This window comes from Perca flavescens, chromosome 11, assembly GCF_004354835.1.
Source record: "Perca flavescens isolate YP-PL-M2 chromosome 11, PFLA_1.0, whole genome shotgun sequence".
NCBI lineage: Eukaryota > Metazoa > Chordata > Actinopteri > Perciformes > Percidae > Perca > Perca flavescens.
This window is the reverse complement of record NC_041341.1, coordinates 15283107-15307671: the sequence shown is the minus strand read 5'-3', so window position 1 is coordinate 15307671 and position 24565 is coordinate 15283107. Positions and strand designations below refer to the sequence as shown.

The following is a 24565-nucleotide window of genomic DNA, read 5'->3' as shown; positions in this document are numbered from 1 at the left end:
TCGTTTTCAAATCAAAATCGCGATTTGAAAGAATGCGATTAATCGAATGGGAAATGTTTAGTTACGTGTTTGGCGTAACATTTGGTTTAACATTTATTATTCCTCTTTTTATTATTATTTTTACATAAGATAAAGGCTGGAATAATGTTACATATCACAGATTGTTTACAGAAAGATCCTATTTTCAGTGGATTTTTAATTTATTTTGTACTACTTTATTTAACATGTTCGTAGAAGGTGCAATATGTAGCTAAAAATTATAATCGCTTTATCTTGCAGGAGAATCACAATTAGATTTTTTTCCCCAAATCGTTCTGCCCTAATGCTGTGCTGTACTTCTGCCAATGTCTTGGTCTTAGAATGAGTGTAGCAGAGGTTTCTTATCTCTGTGTCCAGCTGACCGTAGAAGCTGAGTCCGTTGGTAAAACACAGCCCTGAGGAGCTTTATCATAACAGCAATGTTCTCTCATGTTCTCTCCAAAAGAGTAGTGGATGTTTGGTTTATGGGCAGAACTCTGTATATACTCCCTTTTGTCAATAAGATGGATGGATGTTTTCTTTCACTTGACTCCCATCTGTCACAGCACAAAACCAAATGCTTGCTTGCTTCAGGCCATCTGTCAATGAAACCCTGTCTGCATCTAGTTCTAAAGTTCTTGCTATTGCAAATCATTTTTATGTGCACATGGCTGGCAGTTATGTACAGACTAGCTCGGTCCAGTGTTACCGCCTCAGTTAGAGGGCAGGAACTCCTTAGTAGAATTTGTGACTTCAGCGCTACTTCTGTGTGAATGTAAATCCACCGCTTTGTGAAAAGCATGCAGGCTACAGAGTGAGCCAGCTGCCATTCCTCACACATCATGTCCATTTCCTTTTCTGAAGCTAATTTTAAAAACTAGAGCACAACGCTCAATATGATACTCCACATAGCAGTCAATTATGGGGAAAAATCGTTGGTGCAGACTTGTTGACCTTGATTTTGAGAGTGCGCGAGTGTGTTTATGTATGTCATTGAACGGGTCTCAGAATAGTCATGAGATACTTGACACTGAAATTGTCTTCATCTTAATTTATATCCATGATCCACAAACAGCATTAAGATATTGTTTTGTGTGAGTTCTTTTTTATGTCTTTATGCATGTATCTATCTGACCATAATATACTTGTGTGTTTCACAGGTCGGCCGTTTTGAAGTAAATCTCATAAGTCCAGACAGCAAAACAGTGGTGCTGGAGAAGAACTTCAAAGATATCTCATCCTGCTGTCAGGTTGGTTTATTTTTACTTGCTGTATTTAAACTAAAAGCCTCTCTTTTCTGTCTCTGCAGTCCTATAGCGATGAGACTCATTTTATGCATTTCTTTACTAGACATCTAATGCATCACTGCCTGTATTTACCGCACAGCAAGCCTTTTGTCTTCAAGCCTTAATTTGATGGCAAATTACATCTTTATTAGTGATGTAGAAATATGTTCTTTTTTGTACTGCAAAGTGGATATTTTAAATTTTACAATTTTGTTTTATGATTTGTACTGCTGGACTGATTACAAAGTTTCCTGTTTTTTCTTAAATTTGACTCAGGGTGTTAAGCAGTCTGACCATTTTGGATTCATCTGTCGGGACCCATCAGAGTCTGGTCCCAGTCAGTATGTGTGCTACGTTTTCCAGTGTGCCAGTGAGTCCCTGGTGAGTCACACAAAACATGTGCATTAAAATTGCTTTAGTTTTCGCTCTTAACCCGAAACTTTTATTTTAATCTGTTTTTGTCTTTTTGTGTGTATGTGTGTGTCTTTTCCCTATGTTTGCTTGTATGTGTCAGGTAGATGAAGTGATGCTGACCCTGAAGCAGGCCTTCACTACAGCAGCCGCCTTACAGAGCAACAAGACCGAGATCCAGTTGTGTGAAGCCTGCCCCATGCATGGCCTGCACAAGCTCTGCGAGCGGATTGAAGGTCAGTCATGTAAAACTCTCTCTGGCTTGACTCATGAATATATTGATGCATGGACTGTTACTCAGAGTTAAAGCAACATAAAAGAGCATTCTTATTTCCTCTTCTGTTTCCAGGTCTCTACCCACCCCGAGCAAAGCTAGCTATCCAAAAATATCTCTCCCAGCTGACTGACAATGAGCAGGCTGAGATCTTTGAGCGAGTTCAGGTAAGGTTCAGCTATGCTTAGAGAAAGCACACTTCAGTATCTGGAAAAAGTGTGACATATTGACAGTTTTTTGTTGATTAATTTCTCAAGACTAAAGCCATGTTTTTTCCTCATCTTGGGTTTTAAGTGTTTGTGTATCCATGTCTGCAGAAATTGAAGCCCGGGTCAGACCAAGAGGAGAATGAGCTGGTGATTCTCCATCTGAGACAGCTCTGTGGAACCAAACAGAAGTCCCACCTCCACATCAGAGAGGCACCACAGGTAAATAATAGTCCGTCACAGTAGATTTAATTCTTGAGATTTTATTTTAACTTTACCTAAGAACTGAAATGGTATAGTGTCAATGCCTAAAACATTTACAGGGGCCTTTCAACATCCTCGACATTTGACAAAAGTCAATTTAGACCTGTGTCTCAGCCCTCTGGACCTCAGATTTTCTTTTGGATTTTTGGGTTGGTATAGTAGCAACTTTAAATAGAAAAGGCCACAGAAAACATTGAGTAAAGAAAAAAAATCAACATAGTTATTTACTCCAAAACAAGACAGGTTGAGTTCTTGAATCCCAACAAGCAAGTCAAACTGGGTTTTCTATTGTTGATGCAACTTTTCTTGTGTTGTGAGTGATTGTAGGGTTGCATAGAATGTTTAAAGATTTTAGTTCCCTGTGATGGCTGCTATTGCTGCTAGCTCTTTGCTGCTATATAAATTCCCTAAATATAAATTCCCATTTGGAAGTGTAATATTCCTAGAAAAGACCTAAGCTGGTTATCAATTGAATCACTGTTACATTCCATAAGTTGCTGCGGGAAAAGCATGACATTAAAGTATGAAAAGGTTGTAGATTATTACATTGGCATGATCTAGCCTGAGGGATTGTATTTAAATATGAAACATTTAAATGGCAGAACAACAGATCAGTATTATTTTACTACTACTGTCTGCTTACTGATTTTGTGTACTGAAGGCTCACAGTGAAAGTTGCATTTTATTAATTATTTCTGTGATTATTTTTTTTTCTTCTTCATTCTGCCCATTTTCTCTGACAGAATTCAGCAAACAGCTCATCCGCGGGAGACGGCACAGCCACCAGCAGTCGCTTTAAACTTGATCTTCTTAAGAATAAAGCACGCACCTCCCTTACCAGCTCCCTGGAGAACATCTTTTCAAAGGTGGGTCACAAGAGTTTTTTTATAGAACACGTTTTCTTTTCTGCCCCCGCCTCTATCTTAATTTATTATCCTGCTTTTATTTTATCTACCACTTTCCTGTCTCTTTCTCTAAGTTTAGTCCCTGTCTCTGACTCTAGTTTTTCTCTACCCCTGGCAGAATATAGCCACTGTGCTGTGTACCTTTGTGCCTCTCTGCTTTCCCTTTGTATCAGTTGCTGTTTCTGTGTCATTGTCATCCAGGGGATTTGAATTGACCCATATCTGCCAGTGAGACAGCAGAATAATTCCTTAGTAAAGGGATCCAGGCAATCTGAGACCTCTGCTGCCATCTGTTATTGTCTCAGAGACTTAGCCAAACAATGACACTGTTCATTTCATCAAGTCAGGAAACATTAGTCCTTTTTTATTTTTTTTTCTTGCCATTTATGATTTTCTGATTCATTGCTAATCAATGTTTTACAACCTTCTTGACAATCCCAACTGCACTGTTTGTCATGAGCAATTGGTACACTTTTGAAAACGGATTGTTATCATTTATGTATATTGTTTTTTCGGAACTACAGAAAAATTGTATAATCATCTCTGTCACCAGGGTGCCAGCCGGATGCGGGGCCGCTTGGGAAGCATGGGAAGCATCGGCGGTTTTGAAAGAGTAAGTGTCCTTGAGGGGGAGCACGAGAATTCCCATAACTTTACTCGAGGGACTGGGAATTCTCACTTTTTACCCAGTGGCTTTTTAAAAGCATGTTATTCCACCTCTGTCCTCAGGAAAGGGCAAGTGTGACAGGCATGTGCTTTCACTTCATCAGTGTCAGTAGCTGGAGGCTGCCAACATTTCTTTTCTCACATGGAGACATGAGTCTGCATGAGTCTGCACTGCATTATTCCCACATTGATTCATGATGCAGCTGCATTGGCCAAAAGACAGAACAGTACAGCAGGGGGTGCGTTTACAGAGCTGTCAGGGAATCATTTGGGGTTGTTTGTTCCACTGTGTCACTGCTGTGCAGAATGTGAAGTGATTTTGCGATGTAGTCCCTATGACTTCCCATCAGTCATGATGGAGTTAAGAGTATGCCACCGATTTAGCATTACACTCCTGGAACATTGTTGGACTCACGGTTTAAAAGAAATGGATCCAAATTGATGCATCAGAACCAGAGATATTGTCTTTTTTTACCTCACTTTTTCCTTGTCAAAACCTTCGCCTAGTGCTGCTTATAGTATTTACCGCACAGAGATATGAAATAGACCGTCACTGTAGCTGTAATATGACTTACTTGTGCCTGTTGCACCAGTCATTTCATGTCAGCTTTACTAGAAATTTGAAAAGACCCTCTAGTGGCAGCTCCGAGTAATGTGGATTTCATTAAACTTTCAACAAATTCACTTATACTGGCTGTTGCAGATTAAAAAAAGAAGAAGTATATCAGTCGTAGTCACAACGACACAAACAACCCTACACATGAGGACCAAGTATTGGTATTTTCATAGGCATCTTGTCATTAAGATGCTCTTCTGTTGTGGTTCTATGCAAAAACATCATTATGTCATTACACTGTATGTGAGTATTCTGGATGTACAAGGAAAATCTGGTGTCTTCGCTTCCAAGGCTCACATGTGCCCCTCTTTGTTATATTATTGGCAGTCAGAAGAATGTTGTTTGCCCTGCGATGAAGCAAATAAGTAGTCATTTGGGGATTGTGTCAGGATGCCGATGTCGAGCAGGAAATTCAAGTCAGGATGTCCAGTTGTGTGTCTGCTGAGCCATGCCTGTCCTGGCTTCCTCTTCCTTAGTCCTGTCAAAGGACACGGCACTATACGAGTGCCACTGAGTCACTTTATCTTATCAGTGTTTTCCTGAAATCTACAAATCACAATTAAGCCATTCAGCTGACAGTGACATCTAGCGTGATTAATTAACACATGCACAGCAGACAAACAGACCTTTTGCAACCAATCTGCAATGTCGTTAACAGTGGATTAGCGGTAGCTCTATTAGACCTTGCAGTTGTTTTTTGTTTTTGTTTTTTTCTATGCGTATTGAACAAAATCAGCACAAACATTGCTGAATTTCTCCTGTCTTGTCAGATCTTAGAGAGGGAGGTCTGTAAAAGCACGAAGGGAGGAGATTGGAGGGTTTTCATGTGGATTTGAGCCCACCAATAGTGTGTAATGCTGTGAGTCACAGGACATTGTCCATTAGAATACAATAGATGTGGGAGTTGTACTGCCAGGCATGAGGCAACGCCGAGTCCAAGAGTATTGAGTAGACCATTAAACCTGGAACGAGTCTTGCTGTGGGGTTACGTTGGCTAGGTGAGTGCAGACCTGTAATTTGAGTTTTTTTTGGGGGGCTGTGCTGTGCATGGTTTCACATCCAAAAACATTTAGCGTGATTATTGCCATTTTAATTTTGCCTGCTTACACCTAAGTTATTGACCTGCATAGCAGGACAGAATATTTGAGTGGAATTTATTATTACTTACCATTATCTCATCATTTCTCCCTGTCACTCAGTTGAACAGTCGGACACATCAGAAAATCCAACCACGCTCAAATATCGAGATATGAAATCTCTATAAAAGGTTTTTACTTATGCACTGACATCTTTTCCCCTTTTACGTTCTGTCCTCCTCAGCAAGATGAGGAATCTCCCGGTCACTCCCCTCCAGGTTCCCCTCCTGCTTTCCCTGACGACGACCCGGAAGACGGCCTGCATTTCCGCCGGCGTGCCCACACTTTCAGCCATCCACCTGTAAAGAAACGCATCTCCTTCGAGGGCCAGCTGGCCAGCCAGAGCAAACAGGCTCCACTGCGCAGACAACAGTCTGTTAACCCAGAACTGCTGCAGGGCAGGTAACTTACACTTCACTTATCAGTCACTGCCTCCCTAATTTGAACATGTGCAGAATATGCATCTGTTTGGTAATGTTGCAGGAGTGGATGTGAACTGTACTAAAATGTTTCTATGGGAGCGAGCTTTTTGTTTGAAGATATGGCAAATGCTAACTATGCTTAGAAAATCAGCACCTGTTGCTTCCCTTTTAATCGGTTTAACACCAGCTAAATAGTTAGTTAACCTTTGTACACACAGACAATGCAATCTCTTGACAGCGCTTTGATCAGTCCAAAATCTCTCCACTTCCTGCTCCACTATCCTTCAACAATAGCATCACAAGTTTCCTGTCACTGTTTGATCCCTCATGTGTTCCTCTGTTTTTTTTCTGTGCTCTGACCACAAGCTCCTTTCTTTTGTGTAATGTGTTTTGTTTTTTATTTGTGGGCATATCATGTTTGGCTCGCCCAGTCCCGTAGCTGTCTCGAGAAAACGCAGCGTTTCGGAGAGCGAGTCAACCTTCAGCCTCCCTTCCTCCTTCTCCACCCCTACTTTCCTGAAAAGCTTTTACCAGGGCTCACTGGGCTCCCTGAGCTCCCTGGCAGACAGTGGGAGCCTCAAGAGGTGAGAGGGGGTGCTAAGACAAACCCTCCCTACTTAGATCCAAGCACATCGACCAGGGACAGAGGGGATGAGATGGGTGGGAAGGGCATACTGATCTTTGCTGGGATGGCAAATGCCGCATACTTGTTGGCTGTCCAAACCTTTTAACCCCCAGCTTTTTTGTCCCTGTATATTCATACCTTTTTTCTGTCTATCCAAGGGCAAGTTTTTTATTGGTAAAAGAACTTTGCAGCTGTTTCTTTTTTTCCCCATCGTCCTTGCAGGTGGACCCGCCCTCTTCCTGTTTCTCTCAGAAGTAGAAGGGGATGCTGATCCCCCCCCCTCTCTTCTTGTATTTGCATGTGAATTTTAATCCCTTTTGCATGGCAGAACGGTATTTAACCTGGATGTATAGCCTTTATTAACTGCACTTCATACTCGTGCCATTAGCTTTCCTGACCAGTGCTACCCATCATGCATCATACTGACTCAGTTCAGTGATCTATTTATTTTGAAAGGTTGCCGTTGATGATCAGCTGCTCTAATCAATCAGCTAATATAGTATGTTCAGGAAAACAAGACATACCGCTGTGTACCCCAGAGTCTCCTCTCTCTCAGCGCTACCTTGACTGGGTCTACTAGGTGTCTGGATGGCAGAAAGTAAAGGTTAACATTTCCATTATAAATGAGATGCAGTGAGGCGGACCATTGTAAAATGCCATTTCCACAGGATGTTTTTCGCCTCTGACAACAGTCCAATCCTCTGAGCACATTTGTTGATAATGGGGCAAAAGGAGCACATTGCCTCTGATGATGAATAAGAGCAGGTTTAAAGACAACTTGCTGGGTATTTGAATCTGAATATTTGCCAACCTGTTCACAGCTAGGTTTGTTTTGTCTGTTGTACTGTGAACTAACAGTGATGTCTTTTATATGACTCTTTGTGACTTTTGCTGGCAGAAAAACATAATAAGAGGTTATATATCAAGTGAGGATTTTTTATCTGTTAAGGAGGCGATGTGCAGAACAGCTGTGAGAGTAAAGTCGTGATCTCAGTGACATTTGCCTCAATAAAGGTCACTTCCTGTTTTTCAGTGTCCACGTGATCAGACTGGCGCTTGTGTGCTTACCAAGCTTATTAACTACTGTAGCTACCAAGTGATCCTCAATGGGTAACATAACAATCTGGTTTCTTTAACGGAGGAAAAGTGCCATTTGAACTAGTTTGAACCAACAGCTTTGGTATATATATTATATAAATACATTTTTCACTAACAAAAATTGTCTTTAAAACAAATTTTTGGTACCAGGATTTAAATGTATTTGTACATATACAGTATGTCATAATGTATAACAAGTCATTTCACTGGTGCTCATAAACTGCAATGCAGAATGCACTGCTATAAAATAATCCTATTCAAAAAAACAAGACTAAAGAATAAAACAGGAATAAAAACGGACCCAATGTTTTAGCGACTGTTACATTATTTATATTAATATCCCATATATACAGTACAGGCCAAAAGTTTGGACGCAGCTCAGTCAGTGCGTTGCCTTTATTTTCATGAGTATTTATATTGTAGATTCTCACTGAAGAGATCAAAACTATGAATGAACACATATGGAATGATGTACTTAACAAAAAAGTGTGAAATAACTAAATATTTTAGATTCCTCAAAGTAGCCACCCTTTGCTCTGATTACTGCTTTGTACACTCTTGACATTCTCTTGATGAGCTTCAAGAGGTAGTCACCTGAAATGGTTTTCCAACAGTCTTGAAGGAGTTCCCAGAGATGCTTAGCACTTGTTGGTCCTTTTGCCTTCACTCTGCGGTCCAGCTCACCCCAAACTATCTCAATTGGGTTCAGGTCCGGTGACCTGGAGGCCAGGTCATCTGGCGCAGCACTCCATCGCTCTCCTTCTTGGTCAAATAGCCCTTACACAGCCTGGAGGTGTGTTTGGGGTCATTGTCCTGTTGAAAAATAAATGATGGTCAAACTAAACGCAAACCGGATGGGATGGCATGTCGCTGCAGGATGCTGTGGTAGCCATGCTGGTTCAGTAGGCCTTCAATTTTGAATAAATCCCCAACAGTGTCACCAGCAAAGCACCCCCACACCATCACACCTCCTCCTCCATGCTTCACGGTGGGAACCAGGCATGTAGAATCCATCCGTTCACCTTTTCTGCGTCGCACAAAGACAAAGGAACCAAAGATCTCAAATTTGGACTCATCAGAACAAAGCACAGATTTCCCCTGGTCTAATGTCCATTCCTTGTGTTTCTTGGCCCAAACAAATCTCTTCTGCTTGTTGCCTCTCCTTAGCAGTGGTTTCCTAGCAGCTACTTGACCATGAAGGCCTGATTCGGCCAGTCTCCTCCTAACAGTTGTTCTAGAGATGTGTCTGCTGTTAGAACTTTGTGTGGCATTCATCTGGTCTCTAATCTGAGCTACTGTTAACTTGCGATTTCTGAGGCTGGTGACTCGGATTAACTTATCCTCAGCAGCAGAGGTGACTCTTGGTCTTCCTTTCCTGGGGCGGTCCATGTGAGCCAGTTTCGTTGTAGCACTTGATGGTTTTTGTGACTGCACTTGGGGACACATTCAAAGTTTTTGCAATTTTCTGGACTGACTGACCTTCATTTGTTAAAGTAATGATGGCCACTCGTTTCTCTTTACTTAGCTGATTGGTTCTTGCCATAATATGAATTCTAACAGTTTTCCAATAGGGCTGTGGGCTGTGTATCAACTTGACTTCTGCACAACACAACTGATGGTCCCAACCCCATTAATAAGGGAAAAAATTCCGCTAATTAACCCTGACAAGGCACACCTGTGAAGTGAAAACCATTTCAGGTGACTACTTCATGAAGCTCATTGAGAGAACACCCAGGGTTTGCAGCGCTATCAAAAAAGCAAAGGGTGGCTTCTTTGAGGAATCTAAAATATAAGACATGTTTTCAGTTATTTCACACTTTTTTGTTAAGTACATAATTCCATTTGTGTTTATTCATAGTTTTGATGCCTTCAGTGAGAATCTACAATGTAAATAGTCATGAAAATAAAGGAAACTCATTGAATGAGAAGGTGTGTCCAAACTTTTGGCCTGTACTGTACATAATTAAATATAGTTGAATGCAGCCTTACAAATTAAGTAAAACAACCCAACTTGCAACATAATATAGACCTGAATTTCTCCTGCTTCTGCACTGATTATGTTGTGCTGCAGAGTCCCTAATTGCATAGTGCATTGTTATATATGTAAATAAAATTAAAAAAAATGTAATATTAAGACAACTTTCCAACTTGGAGAAGCCGGGCTATGCTCTACTTTCCATTCCACCCATCTTTTATTGATGATGCGTTAACTTTCCACATATAACAAAGCACATTTTTGGGTTATTGCAATTTCACCATTAACATGGGACCTTTTAGGATCTGGTACAGTACCTACCATGTTCGCTACATTGTCAGCATTGTTGTGCTGGAAGGTGTGAATTTCAAGGCCAGGGTATTATGACTCTGATAAATGTGAAACACAAGTAACATGAAGCAGTGAACATGAGGTTTTTCAGTACCTCCAGCGGCTCAGTAACCAAGTTTTCTTCTCCACTAACAAAAGCAACTTCTTTTCCAGAAAACGTGCATGTGCCTCAGCTATGGCTGTTTGTGTGGCTGATATCTGTTGTCATTTTACATAACACTACCTTTTGCCCTAATAACATGGACATTGGGAATCAGTCAATGCTTGGTACATGTTTCTTTTAAAGTCATGTTTAAGGTTCATCTTGACCATTTCTCAGAGAGTTTGTTGATCTGAAGCTTGTATAAGGTTTCCTGAGTGGAGAGGTTAGGTGTATGTGCACTTGTAAACTGAAGGATGTGTGTTTGCTGAAAGAGTTTTGGTGCAAGATGATACCTGAGTCATTTATCGTGTGTTTGTGACGCTGCATCTTCTCTCGTAGCAATGGGGAAGGCAGGAAGAGGACCCTGTCGGGCTGCAGCAGTGACTCAGTGAGTCTCCCTCAGACCCCACGCAGGGTCTCCTGGAGACAGAAGATCTTCCTGAGGGTCGCTTCACCTATGAACAAGCCATCTGCATCGATGCAGCAACAAGGTCTGGTAACACAATCCCACATGCAGTTTGTTCAGGCAAGGCGCAACATGATGCACAATTAATACGCTCTGAATAATGAATAAAGTGCATAGAAAATGAGTACAAGGCAGGGAGGACATTTGATTCCTGGCTGCATAAATGGGGAAAGCAGTAAGGGCTGAAATGAAAGAGGAATTTTCCCACTTCATCCTGGTCAGATAAACACTGATAACAAAGCTTGTGAAAGTGATCCTCCTACCTGTTCTCACTGCCAGTTTTCCTGCCTTTAGCATAGTCTTTCTTTGCTTACTCAAGAGAGCTTAAAAAATGTAGCGGCCAGATTATTTCCAGATGCAAGACATTAATAGCATATTGGCCAACAAGCATTACAAACTAGTACACATAGTCATTAGATACATTTTTCATATCAAATATTGTGTCTTTCTTATGTTTTTGGATGTCGTGTTTCAGACCACTCTGATGGCAGGGAGCTGTTGCCTCTCTCTCCCCGTGGCCTGGATCCTTTCGGGCGTCTGCTTCCACCGGCAGGTGACCCCCTGTCTGGGGAGAGGCCTAAGAGGACGGGGGCTGACTACCGGGCCCTCTGGAAGACTGCCATCCACCAGCAGATCCTTCTTCTGCGCATGGAAAAGGAGAACCAGAGACTGGAGGGTGAGTTGCAGTTACTACTGTACACATAAAGTATGATAATTGCCCTAAAACGAATCCTTCCTTTGGTCACATAAATGATAAATCTGAAAAACATGATTAAGTGAGGTAGTCTTGTTGCTGCTAGATCATTCAGTATTTCTGGATGTCTAGTGTATTTGTTTCTCAGCAGACAATGGTGGTATTTATAATCTATCATGGGACTGTTCTTCTTGAAATTTGCTCACACTGGGCCTTATTGTTAAGGTCGTAAAGATACTTGTTACTGGTAACTTTCATTCCTGTACCTTTTCCTCCCTTTTTTACGTTCAGCCTTCACCACAAACTCTAACACTTAAAGTCTTGTTATTACTAACTGAAGCTTTATGAGCATGGAAAGGGATAGGAGACTCAGCTACTCCTTCCGCGTCATTTCTGTTTATTTTGAGAAGTCCAATGTTGCAATATATTTAAAGCAACATGCTTTGGTGTTGCATATACAGTACACACACATTATGAGCACATGCAGATATGTAAGCATACTTAAACAAACAAGCAGTGAATATATGAGAAACAGACCGTAATTGTTAAACTAACTGGATATAGCATTTGGAATATTGCCATCTAATGGCCCAGCTTATTTAGGGTGTATTTTTTGGGGGGGGATTTCTTTTTTTCCTGTCCTCCCCTGAAAACCACTTGTGTCTAAACAGGAAGTTAAGTGGCAAGAGGAGGCATGGAGTAGAGAAGGAGAAGTAGAGGCCATTTGAGACACTTACTATCAAAAATGCATGTTTACAGCGAAGTAAACCCCATCTTGTAAATTATAAAGTCTAAGACCATAATGTCTGTCAGTTTTATGGATGCCTAGCTTAAACAAATGGACAAATGAACAGCTTGCTTTCAGAGAAAGGTGAGGAGATGGAATAAAAGCTGTAGCTATTTGTAGCCATTACATTATATTATACCAACACATCTCTTTCCCTTTGTTTGTTACTATGACACCAATGCTGGTCTGAGGACCTAACTGTGAATAACCATTTTCAATAGAAGGTAAGAAATATAAAAGCAGTCCTTGGGATCAAAGCAGATGGATGTTTTGCATGACTTCGGGTGTTGCATGTTCAGGGACGATCGTACCTTTATGGTGGTGTTTTTGTTTCTTTTGTCCGCTGTGCCTCTCCCCACTCCATCTTGATGGAGCTTCTCCATGCCTCCAACATAATAAGGATGGATCTTTGATGTTAATGTGGGTATTATGGCTTGTGTTTACGTGGTAGGCTTTCCATGGTAACTGGTGACAAAAGGCCTTAGTATACTATATCCACGCTTGCTCTCACATCTGGTGTTTAATCGGCTACGTTTTACAGAACCAAAAAAAATGTTTCATTTTTGATTAAGTACAGGCCTCCTTTTGTTGATTGTGTTGATTTTTCTGGTGCAACAAGAGAATCTTAACTGATGTTAAATATGTTCTTTTGTCTCTTTTTATCCTGGTGATTGTGTTGTAGCGAGCAGGGATGAGCTGCACATCCGCAAGATAAAGCTGAACTACCAGGAAGTGGGCCAGTGCTCCAAAGAGGTGCAGGCATTGTGGGAGAGAAAGCTGACAGCCCCGGGCAGGACAACAGTCCCACAGGACCAGGAGGAGATGTATCGTGCACTCTGCCAAGGTGAGGTGTGTGTGTGTGTGTGTGTGTGTGTGTGTGTGTGTGTGTGTGTGTGTGTGTGTGTGTGTGTGTGTGTGTGTGTGTGTGTGTGTGTGTGTGTGTGTGTGTGTGTGTGTGTGTGTGTGTGTGTGTGTGTGTGTGTGTGTGTGTGTGTGTGTGTGTGTGTGTGTGTGTGTGTGTGTGTGTGTGTGTGTGTAAGAGATGAGAGAGATTGGTTATGAAGACATTCTTATGTATTTGTGTATCTATAACCATACAGCGGTACGCGTGTGAAGTTTTGAATGAACACATGTAGTCTCCATTTTTGTGTGCAGGTGTTTCCAAGAGCAGGCGTGGGGAGGTCTGGTTGCTCCTGTCCCATCAGCACCGGCTGCGTCACAGGCTGCCCCAGCGTCAGCAAGCCCCGGACACCCCCTACCATGACCTGCTCAAGCAGCTCACCGCGCAGCAGCATTCAATTCTGGTGGATCTAGGTGTGCACATAATTGTAAAAAAAAAGGGGTCCCCACACTCGCGAAAAACTAAGAAAAGTCGTGGAATTTGTTTAATTTTTCCGGGGAAGTAGTTGACGTAGGAGTTTGGTTGTTACTCTTCTTACTTTTATTTAGAAAGATTATCTATTAATGCTTCTTATCACATTGAAATCTCACAGAAACTGAATATTTGTTGTAAATGTTCAGATGCAAATATTCTTTCTGCATACCTGCTCAGGCCGGACCTTCCCCACCCACCAGTACTTCTCAGCCCAGCTGGGCGCAGGGCAACTTTCCCTCTACAACCTCCTGAAAGCCTATTCTCTGCTGGATACAGAGGTACATAGTGTAATCCTGTTTCTTCTCCCCACAGTGCATCACTGTAATGCCAAAGTGTGGTAAATGTCATGACATTTGGTAGTACATATTTTGTGCTCTTTTTTTCTTTTCTTTTTTTTTGCCACACAGGTTGGCTACTGCCAGGGTATCAGCTTTGTGGCTGGGGTGCTGCTGCTGCACATGAGCGAAGAACAGGCCTTTGACATGCTGAAGTTCCTCATGTATGACCTCGGCGTCAGGCAGCAGTTCAGACCTGACATGGTCTCTCTGCAGGTCAGTACATGAATGGGTGGGGGGACCACATGTTAGAACATGTTGATGTTAGAACATGTTATTAGAATATGAGGGATCTTGTTACTATGTGGTAACAGTTTACCTACAGAATCGTCTACAATATCCTGCAAGATAATTTTGGGGACAGCGTTAGACATATTTTACATGTTCCACCAACATTCAATTTCAAAAAGGTCAAATTATAGCCAAATTAGTAATCTGAAGCACGAGATGGTTTGTTGCACATCACCATCTGATTAGCCACTATTGGAAAAGGGCAGGCACTTTTAAAAGATTTTTTGGGGGCATTTCAGCCTTTAATGGAAAGAACGGCTAGATATGAAAGGGGAGAGAGAGGGAGATGACATGCAGGAAAATCGTCTCCGGTCAGACTCGAACCCTGGACCTTCTGCGTCGAGGTATACACCTCTATATACAGTATGTGCGCCTGCTCTTCCAACTGAGCTTACCCAGCCACAGTGTCTGAATCTTCTGCCGTGCAGCCTGGAGGACACAGACATTGTACCCAAGTAAATACACAAAGACAGACATTTGGTCGAGGGTAAACATAAAGCACAAAGTCGGCACTAGGATGGCTTTGTACCAGAACCATAGCTCAAAATCTCAAAGGTAGCGAAATTACAGCGTTTACCATACTGTAAATAAAGTGGTGTTCACTTGAACATTGGGAATTGCAGGAAATGAAATCCTCTAAACATTAAAGCCATTATGAATAGAAATGGTGGCACTGGTAGTATCAAAAAACTTTTAGTTGTAAAATAACTGGAATAATGAAACGGCTTTAATCACATAAAGAATCTACATATAGTGGCTTTACATGTAAGTGTTATAAAATGTGTACAGTATGTTTCCAACCTGTTAAAAACAGTATGTGAGTAACAAGCACAATGGACTTTAACATTCACATTTTAGCTGTCATCTGCCTGCTATAAAATACCTTGTGGGGGGAGTTAGATAGTTAGTTAGCAACAGCAAACTGTAGTCAAGTGTCTCCACCTCTTATTTAAACCACACCTGCATGCCTGCTCTGTTAGCTTCTGTTAAACATCAGCTGACCTGTGAACACATCAGCAGGCGTGGTAATGCTTAATCTATATCAGGTTACCATTTAGCCAAGCAGAGCTCTCTTGGCTCTTTCTACACTGCAGTTCTGTTCTTTTTAGACCTATCCTAAGGTTGCAAAGCAAAAAAAGGAAATTGTGCCATTTTCTCTGTGCAGTGGTTCAGTGCGAGGAGGTTAAGGTATTATGGATCTTCTTTGTAACAGTCAGGAAATTGTGAGACTGATAACAGCTTAATTTTAGCTTGAGCTAACTTCTGCTTCTCATTTCGGTCTGCTGTGCATTTCACGGTCGCACTTGTCAGGATTACTGTAATACATTGTTAGAGAGTTAGTACAGCTCATCAAATGCTGGGTTTTGATGCGTGTCTGAGCAAGTCTCTAAAACAACACTGGTCATACTTTAAGGAGCTCCCAGCGTGGGTAAATGTTCATCTGCCAGCTAATAATTCTCAGATTGCTCAGTGGTACTCTGTCCCCTGCAGATCCAGATATACCAGTTTTTTCTGGCACAACACAACATGTTTTGTCCTGTTTCATTATTATCTGTTTAAATGTCTGTTTATTCCCATGCACACTGTCTGTGTTATCCCAGGTTCAGATGTACCAGCTCTCCAGACTGTTACACGACTACCATCGCGAGTTGTACAATCACTTCGAGGAGCACGAGATCTGCCCGAGCCTCTACGCAGCGCCGTGGTTCCTCACTCTCTTCGCCTCACAGTTCCCCCTCAACTTTGTGTCCCGCGTCTTTGGTATATATATATATATATAATTTTTTTTTTAGAATAATGGCTCCTGTATGCTGACAAACAAATGCTTACCAGAAAGCACAATGTTTTTTTTCAAAAGAGGTTGACATTTAAATAGCCCTGTAATAATTATAGCTTAAAGAAAAAGTTTGTTAAACATTGGTGTTTTTATTGTGCTGTGTTTTGTTTTTTCAGATTTTGTATTTGTGCAAGGGACTGGGGCCATCTTTAAAGTGGCCCTCTGTCTGCTGAGCAGCCATGAGGGGGAGATAGTGGAGTGTGACACCTTTGAGAGCATTGTGGACTATCTGAAAACTACACTTCCCGCCCTCACTCAGACGCAGATGGAGCAGACCATTGCAAAGGTACAGAGTAGGAAGTTTAAAAAAAGTATGAAATACAGTCCTGGGTTTCCAGATCATTGGGGACAATGACGCATGTCAACTTAATAGGCTTTATTGTAGTGGTAAGCTGATAGCTTCTTGATACTGTTTAGGGGTGTCACGTTGTTAAAGATCCAGTATTCATACTTACTGTAATGCAAGACACAATCTTAATGAGACATGTTTAAGTAAAGGATTAGATAAATCTGGAGAGGAAAACAAATAAAAAATACAAATAAAATGTAAATTTTCTGATTGTACTGCAAAGAAAACTATAACCATAACATTTTGATTGTATGTGTATTTGCAGTATATAGTATAATTGCTTTGGTGATGTGCAGTCTTTAAGATAATACATAGCACTTGCACGTTCTCTCTTACAGTACCTCCTGACAAAAGTACTATTGCCACATGGGTTTAGTCATAAATAAAACCGATTTTAAAACCCATTTACTTTTATCACAATAGTTTTCTTTTTTCGAAAATACACTTTTGGTTGTCACTTTTTCAGGATTTGACTGTGGTCAAATAATATCCAGCAATTACACAGAAGTGGATAATGTTGGCAATGTTGTACCCTTTTTTATTTTGTCATGAAAATACCCAAATCAACAGTGTGTTGGGCCGTCTGTCAATACTTCCAGCTTCCCCAGCAGGTGTGGCATTCAACTCCAAGCCCATTTATTCCTCCTAAAGATGTAAATCTTTCAAATCACTGACTTTAAACTCTTTATACATACCTTGCATTCAGTTGTTGTAACCGTATCAATAGACTATAATGACTTGTCTGTTGTTGGCATCTGTCTCACTGTGTAACCTGTTGCTTGCCAGGTAATGGAGATGGACATCTCCAAGCAGCTGCATGCGTACGAGGTGGAGTACCATGTCCTGCAGGATGAGATGTTGGATGCCGGGCCGCTGCCTGATGACTCCGACCGGCTCGACAAACTTGAAAAGACCAATGTGCAGTTAAAGAAACAGAACATGGACCTGCTGGAAAAACTTCAGGTAAGGAAGAGAAGCATCGCACTCCTCAATTGTTACCTTTCATCGTCAGTAATTTTGGGAAACAACTGCAAATGCTTGGACTATAATTTGTAATGATATTCATTATTTGAATACTTGATTATTAAGGGACTTAATGTGTCATATGTAGGAGGTATTTAGTTTATTGGTCAGTTTCTAATTCCTTCTTTTGATGGGCTGGTGAACGGCTCTGTCAAATTTGTTTTAGAGATCCACACTGATGTCATTGATAGTGCTTCAGACTACCCATAGATGGCACTAAAACACAAGATAAAAATTCATCGAAAATGATAGCAAGACAAAGGGATTGTACACTGTATTCTCTCTAAATGCTCTTAACATTTTGATAAGTAGTTTGTGAATCTGTGTAGCGGGACTTGTCATACTAAATCATACCTGACGGCCCTCGTATTAATGAGGTTCAAAGAGTTGAGCTGCTCTCATATCTGATGTGACAAAGAAAAATCAGTGGACTCTTAGACTTATTGTGTTGGATAACTGTTACTACGGCATTTAACAAGGGAATTACACAAAGCCTGGATTCTGTATGAACTGCAATCATATTTGAAAGCACTTTTGTTGAGATTTTGTGCTATGGTTCTGGTACAAAGTCATGTGCCGACTGCCGACTCTGCTTTTTGTTTACCCTCTGTCCAAATGTCTGTCTTTGTGGTGCGCCCTGTATTTACTGAGGTACAATGTTTGTGTCCTCCAGGCTGCACGGCAGAAGATTCAGACACTGGAGACGAGTGTAGAAAGCTTCCTTTCTCGGGAGAGCAAAATGAAGCACATGATTCGCTCTCTGGAGCAGGAGAGGGCAGCTTACCAGAAGACCATTGAACGCATGCGCTCATGCCTTCCCCCTGACGCCCTGACAGATGTGGAGATGACCCAGATCAAAACAGGACCCAACGGGAAAGCCAAAACTGCAGCCAAGAAGCCCTGATGGCAACCAGGGGGCTGGCTGCTCTGGACAGATGCACAGGCAGAGACTGAAGTGAACAAATGGTGCCTGCTTTAGTCGAAGGCTGCTGAGCTCCACAGCTATTGTTGTACTGCTGCACAAGAGTAGCAGGGTTTTGTAAATGTGTGACGTGGACTTAAGATGTGCAGACTGCATGGGAATCTACATGGTATTCGTCAGCTTATATCCGAGCAGTGGGAGGATGGTTTCAGTTATATTAGCAAACCAACTGTTCTATCAGTGCATCAAAGCTGCTGTTCTGTCTGATCTGCTTCACTGCCAGTTTGAAGGTGAAATCAAGATGCACTTCCTTATTCAGATCTTTTTTGTAATCACGGGGGAATTTTCTAGATTGACACGAGAGAAATACGTCTGCCTCTGCTAATCTTTTTTGAGCACTGCCTTGATGTAGTTACTATCAATCTCTGTAGCACCACAAAAGCATTCAACAGAAGTTGCCTGTTAGCAAACAATCCTTTGGACTTCAGGTTCAACTTATAGCCATTACCAGTGTGCATGATCCAGGAGTTGATGCCCCATTGTTTTTGTTGTTTTTGAACTTGTGTCTGTGATGGAAACTCTGCCTCAGAGTAATCACATTGCTTTGTCATTTCCTTGTATTCACTTGAAATGTGTGAATGCAATGTCTCTCCAAAGATCATTGTGATAACATTCTGTTTTTCACAGCAGAGACATCTGACTGCCTGTCTGCCATATTAGGCTTTAAATTTCGGCAGACATATATGGTATCTTGTTGCTCATCCCCCTGCACCGCACCACTGCCTTCACGTGAGAGGTCTCTAAAATGTGCACTTGCTGCTTTTTAAGGAGGAAGTGTTTCTTCCAAAGCTCAGGCAGGATGTGAGGTCGTCTGCCTTCTCAGTTTCCTGTGTGACTGACCGCGGTGTTGCCTCGTTTAAGCAACACGTTCAGACACTGAGGCAGAGTTTAAGAACCCCAGGAGGCGCCGAAAAGAAGGGTGATCTGAATGTACACCACATGCTTCTGTTCCAAAAGTTTGTATGACATTTTTGTTTTTGTCAGCCAGAGGTTTGACAAAAGTAGCAACACCCTCTCTTCCTGTATTTCTGGAAGGTGGGTCTACAAGCAGCTAGTGTTGTTTGGCTAAGGAATTCAAGACAACACATGTTTAGGTGAGTAGAGAGACCGCAAAGAAAATAAGAAGAACCTAATCAGTTTCCTTTTGAGTGGGGGGAGTCTCCCCTGATGCTGGGTAATATGTACAGTATATGTGTACACACACACACACACACACACACACACACACACACACACACACACACACACACACACACACACACACACACACACACATGCTCTCTTGCATACAAACAAGCTGTGCAGTGAACTGTCTGACTGTATGGACAGACAGTTTAAATGAGTTCAATGAGGGTTCCCTGGCTCTCTCATTAGTTTTGTTTTATCCCACCTCCTTGTCTGACTCACCATCGCCAGTTCTTATTGAAAGCAAAACAGACATGGGCTCGACTCCGCTTTCATAGCACCCTTACATTGAAACCAAGGTGATGAAAAGTACTTACTAACAGCGTCTATCAGGCCTTCTGTCCTTGGTGACATGTTGTGGTGACACATTTGTGTCTGTTTCATTGTAAAGTTTTTATTCTCAAAATGTAGTCGAAGCAGACATATCCTTTGGCATACAATGCAATACGTTCAGCACTCCTGGGTCTTTGCATATACCCAGAGATTTGCTTACCTTTGCTAAGTCACAGGAGATGCAGGAATTCTGTTCTTGTTGTAATTGAGGTGACATTGTAAAGGTTTGCACCAAACCTTTGTCTAAATAGTAGAGAAATGTTCATCTCTGAACAGCAGTGGTTCTCTCAACCGTTCAGAAAGTGAAACATATCAAACAACTTTTGCTCATCTACAGTATTTTTGCATTATATAAATTGACAATTGAACCAAAGATGTGGTTGCTTTTCAAAAATGAATGAATGAATTCATCCAAAATGCTGTGATGTATTATGTGAAATGTGATAACTTTTTTTGTCACTACACCCTTTCAGCTTTCTTTAGGTTTGTACTAAGACAAAAGCTTAAAAAAGACACCAAATATTGGTAATAAAAACTTGAAAAAAAAAAAAAAAAAAAAAAAAAAAAAGACCTTTGGCAGACTTTACTCCTCATTCTCATCTTATTCCGTTGTGCCAAAAATAAATAATGGTCTTTATTCTCCATTCATCAGCAATATGAGACCATGTTGTCAATAATCTAATGTTAAGCACATCCTTGTGGTTAGCAAAGGGTCTTTATTTTACCGGTGCTCGGAGTCCTCCTGACTACTAAATAGTGCTTGTATCACTGTGTTGTAAGGAAAGACACTAAATAATAGATGGATTGTTTTTCTGTCAACATCAGGGCTACACAAAAACAAAGACACTGTCATGAATTCTTCAATAAACCTTGCCTTGTTTTCTGTCTACTCATGTCTGAATGTCTTTACTGCTCAGTAAGCTCTCATAAAGAACTCATGTTCCTTTCCTGCTCTACAAGGTAGCACTTCAAGTGTAGGACGTTGCCTCAAGCTGAAATGGTCTCTGTGTGTAGACGTATTATTGCGTAAAAGGCCAAGGTAGGCTTCGACAGTTTTAGAGAGTCTATTTAAAGGCCTTTGTTAACGCTTTGGGCAAAGAGAACTACAGGTCTCCAGTGGGAAACAAAAATCCTCTGTAAAATGTTACCCTTTACAAAGTATCTGAAACGTTCAACCATGTGTACATTTCTGAATTGGCCATATTGTTGTGAATTAAATAAATTTTCCTCACATGCTTGATTTCTGACAAATACAGAATTTCTTTTAATTTTTTATAAAACCTCTTTGATGTAGATCAGGGACTCCCAACCAGACTACTATGTATTGCATTGCGCTTGAGAGTGCATGAAAATTAGTAAACGATTTAGCAAGTCTAAACCGTTAGCTAAAAGAAATGGATAAATGGTTGAAATAGGCAAAAGTGTATGGAAAGTGTACCAATAGTAAACACATTTGATAAACTGAAATACTTGAAATAGTTAGCCAACATTAAAAGTATTGGATAAATGGTGAAAACAACTGATGAATGGTTGAAATAGCTAGTCTTCATCTGACATGGCTTTAGGGGTACATCTGACAAAAAAGGTTGGCAGCCACTGATGCCTTCTTAGCCCTTTGTTTAATCTGTAGTCTATGATTATAAACCACAGTGAGAGCCCAGCAGGAGCTCCATCGGCCAAGGAGAGGCTTTGAAAGATAGCAGCCATAAGACCAGTCATTGTTTTCCTAGGAGGGTCTTACCCAGAAAGGCCTGTTGAGTGTTGCTCTGATCAGCCTCTGCCAAGCCTGGAGCTTGTCACACATACAGTAAGACACACAAATGACCGCCAACCAGGAGCCTATCGCACACTAAACAAAAGGGGCTACATTCCTTGCGTATTCCCACACGAGGACACATCCTGCAGCAGGGGAAGAGTGGGATACTGGGAGTCACTGGGGATTGGCTGAGAACGACACTTCCTCTGCCGAAGGTCTTATCAGCTCTGTTTGTGTTTTCGACTCTCTCTTCGTCTTCACTGTCTTCATCTTTCAATCCATCTCTACCTCCCACTCTGCTTCCTGCTCTCCTCATCCCTCCCATTGGTATTATGAGGCTTGATCTGAAACTCTGGTATAATATTTACTGTAATGTGGCGCTTACAGATGAAAATGTAGCAATGCAGATGTCCAGACAGGTATTGCAGTGAATGACAGACTGGAAACACAAAATGACAATATCACTACTCAAACTGAAAGTCCAGTGTTTGACACAGGACTCCGGCAGCCCCATATTTGCATATATATATATATATATATATATATATATGTGTGTACATATATGTGTGTGTGTGTCTTAAGGGCATTAGACCCTGGCCTTTGTAGAAAGGGAAGAGTGAGCTGACAGTGTGAGCTGGTTGCTGAAAGTGATGGGGTAGAAGAGGGAGCGTGGAGGAGGAGAAGGAGGAGGGAGAAGGGGTTAGAAAGGGTCCTCCTGCCTTATATGGGAATTCATACTGCTCTGCTTGTGGCGCAGTATAAAAGCTGGAGTTGTTTCAGTAGAAAACACTGGGCTACAGCTGTCACTGCAAAGTATTCCAGGTCATGGAATATCTATGCAACAGCTGAACTTTTACTTTGCAGCACGGTTATCTGCAATTCAAAGCAATAATGTGGTTGTAATGCAAATACAAAAACATTACGCAACTGCAGAAATACATCAACACTGTACAGTGAATGAGCTAATTTGAGCAGCACCAGGCTTAGCTGCAGAGATTGGGAGTTACTGACTTTGGAGGATGGAGAAGAGGGTGATGGGGGGTGGGGGGTTGGAGGTGGAGAGGGAAACAGCTGGAGGGGTGGGAAAGAGACTCAGGTGGGCTCAGTCTAGTCCGGAGAGAGGAGTTGGCTCCCCAGAGGCCAGGAACACACACTCACAGACACATTTCACTGCATCTCATAGTTTAGCTACGCCTTGATTTCTCTCCCCATCTTTCCCCCTGTCCCCCTACTTTGCAGATACACCGGCTGCTCCAGGTCTTTCAAAGCTCCTTCCTTGTCTCTTCCTTCTCGGAAGCTATGAAATAAATTCTCCACTGCAGCAGCCTTGGGTTCCAATCAGCTATCCACACTGCACAGGAACGCACAAGGATGCACCCAGACACACAGCACTACCATCACCGCACTGACATGTTTTAGTTAGCGCGGTGACAGATTTGCTTCCTACAGAGTCTTTTCTCTCTCTGTACCTGTCATGGATATAGCTGCCAGAGGGGCTCATGGTAGATGATCATAGCCAGGAAAGGAAGAAGAAATAGAGAATTTGGCAATAATGAAGTCACAGAAGTAACACAGAACTAAACACACACACACACACACACACACACCCCGTATTCCTATGACTACTCAAGTCCATTCCTTTGGTTCCCTCCATTGAGAGCAGGTTGATCCACAAACACTGCCTGGAGAATTTTGTGATTAATGACACGCATGTCATGTCTAAACCATCTTCATCTTTTTCCTGTTAAGAGCCACTCCCCCCACCCTGCCCCCCAACGGTCTGGCAGACACACTACTCAAAATCCCCCGGGACCAGCTATAGCACATGCTGGGGAGTATCGCCCGGCTTACCTGATCCAATGCTTCATTCATCTGTGTAGCCTCTGGAGGCCTGAAAAACACACTCAGCATCCTTAGACACACACACACACACACACACACACACACACACACAAATGGAGATTACAAATATATGTGTCTATACTACACACATATGCATTTTAAATCGCCAAAGACGTGCTAACCAAACCCTCTATTCCCTCTGGTCTCTATGCTCCATGACCGTGCTCACAGACATCTTGGGCAGGGTTGTTGCATACATACTGACACTTAAAAAATAAAAAATAAAAGGCCAGAAAGAGGTGAGGCTCAAACACCGTAAGTAACAAGAATATCTTATTGAGGACATTTTCCACCTGGAGAGCCTCAACAAATGTGACTGAAGTCCCAGGTGACTGGAACGATCAGAGTAGAGACTTTGCGCCTGAGACCCTTCTAATCACATTATCCACTGGCTCTGCCTGGCCCACATCACCTCAGCAATGTTTAAGACAAACACAGGCGAGAGAGGAGGAGAAAGAGACAGTGAGAGACAAAGAGATTGCTGGCAGGCTGGAAGGAGGGGGTGGTCAGACAGACAAGGAGTGAGTCAGACAGGCAGAAATCCTCCTACATGTAGGTCCGTCCAATAAAAGTGCAAATAATATGTAAAGATCAAGTCTTTGAGCTGACTTTATCTGTTTGTGTTTTCAGGGTTAAGCCCTGCAGGACATGGGTGTATGATATCAGTGATAAGGGACTCTCTCTAAAGTGAGGTGAGGTTGGTGCAGTACTTTTGACATCATGCAATGTTTGTACGCACATCCTTTTCAAAAGGCCACTAAGGGCACAAACACAAAGACAAGGTGGTGGGCGGAGCCTGCATGTGTGTGACTCAGTGCACTCTGGACACAGTCTGACGTCAGCCTCTTGAAACTT

General features: G+C 41.9%; 1 protein-coding gene across 4 annotated transcripts in view; it reads left to right on the top strand.

The window, feature by feature from the left end:
• tbc1d4 (TBC1 domain family, member 4) overlaps positions 1–19755 on the top strand; it is a 28434-nt gene extending 8679 nt beyond the window's left edge. Inside the window, exons 5-24 of one of the 4 annotated variants that reach the window (XM_028592044.1) lie at positions 1179–1268; positions 1581–1685; positions 1819–1951; positions 2065–2156; positions 2307–2417; positions 3203–3325; positions 3918–3977; positions 5967–6184; positions 6636–6788; positions 10735–10886; positions 11337–11537; positions 12564–12566; positions 13025–13186; positions 13498–13656; positions 13895–13995; positions 14125–14268; positions 15945–16104; positions 16297–16466; positions 17316–17492; positions 18226–19755. In XM_028592044.1, the coding sequence (XP_028447845.1) occupies positions 1179–1268; positions 1581–1685; positions 1819–1951; positions 2065–2156; positions 2307–2417; positions 3203–3325; positions 3918–3977; positions 5967–6184; positions 6636–6788; positions 10735–10886; positions 11337–11537; positions 12564–12566; positions 13025–13186; positions 13498–13656; positions 13895–13995; positions 14125–14268; positions 15945–16104; positions 16297–16466; positions 17316–17492; positions 18226–18456 (2745 nt within the window). In that variant the 3' untranslated portion in view covers positions 18457–19755. The remainder of the gene's footprint in view (positions 1–1178; positions 1269–1580; positions 1686–1818; positions 1952–2064; positions 2157–2306; positions 2418–3202; positions 3326–3917; positions 3978–5966; positions 6185–6635; positions 6789–10734; positions 10887–11336; positions 11538–12563; positions 12567–13024; positions 13187–13497; positions 13657–13894; positions 13996–14124; positions 14269–15944; positions 16105–16296; positions 16467–17315; positions 17493–18225) is intronic. The other 3 variants (XM_028592046.1, XM_028592045.1, XM_028592047.1) reach the window with 3 other exon arrangements.
• The last annotated feature ends 4810 nt before the right edge of the window (positions 19756–24565 follow it).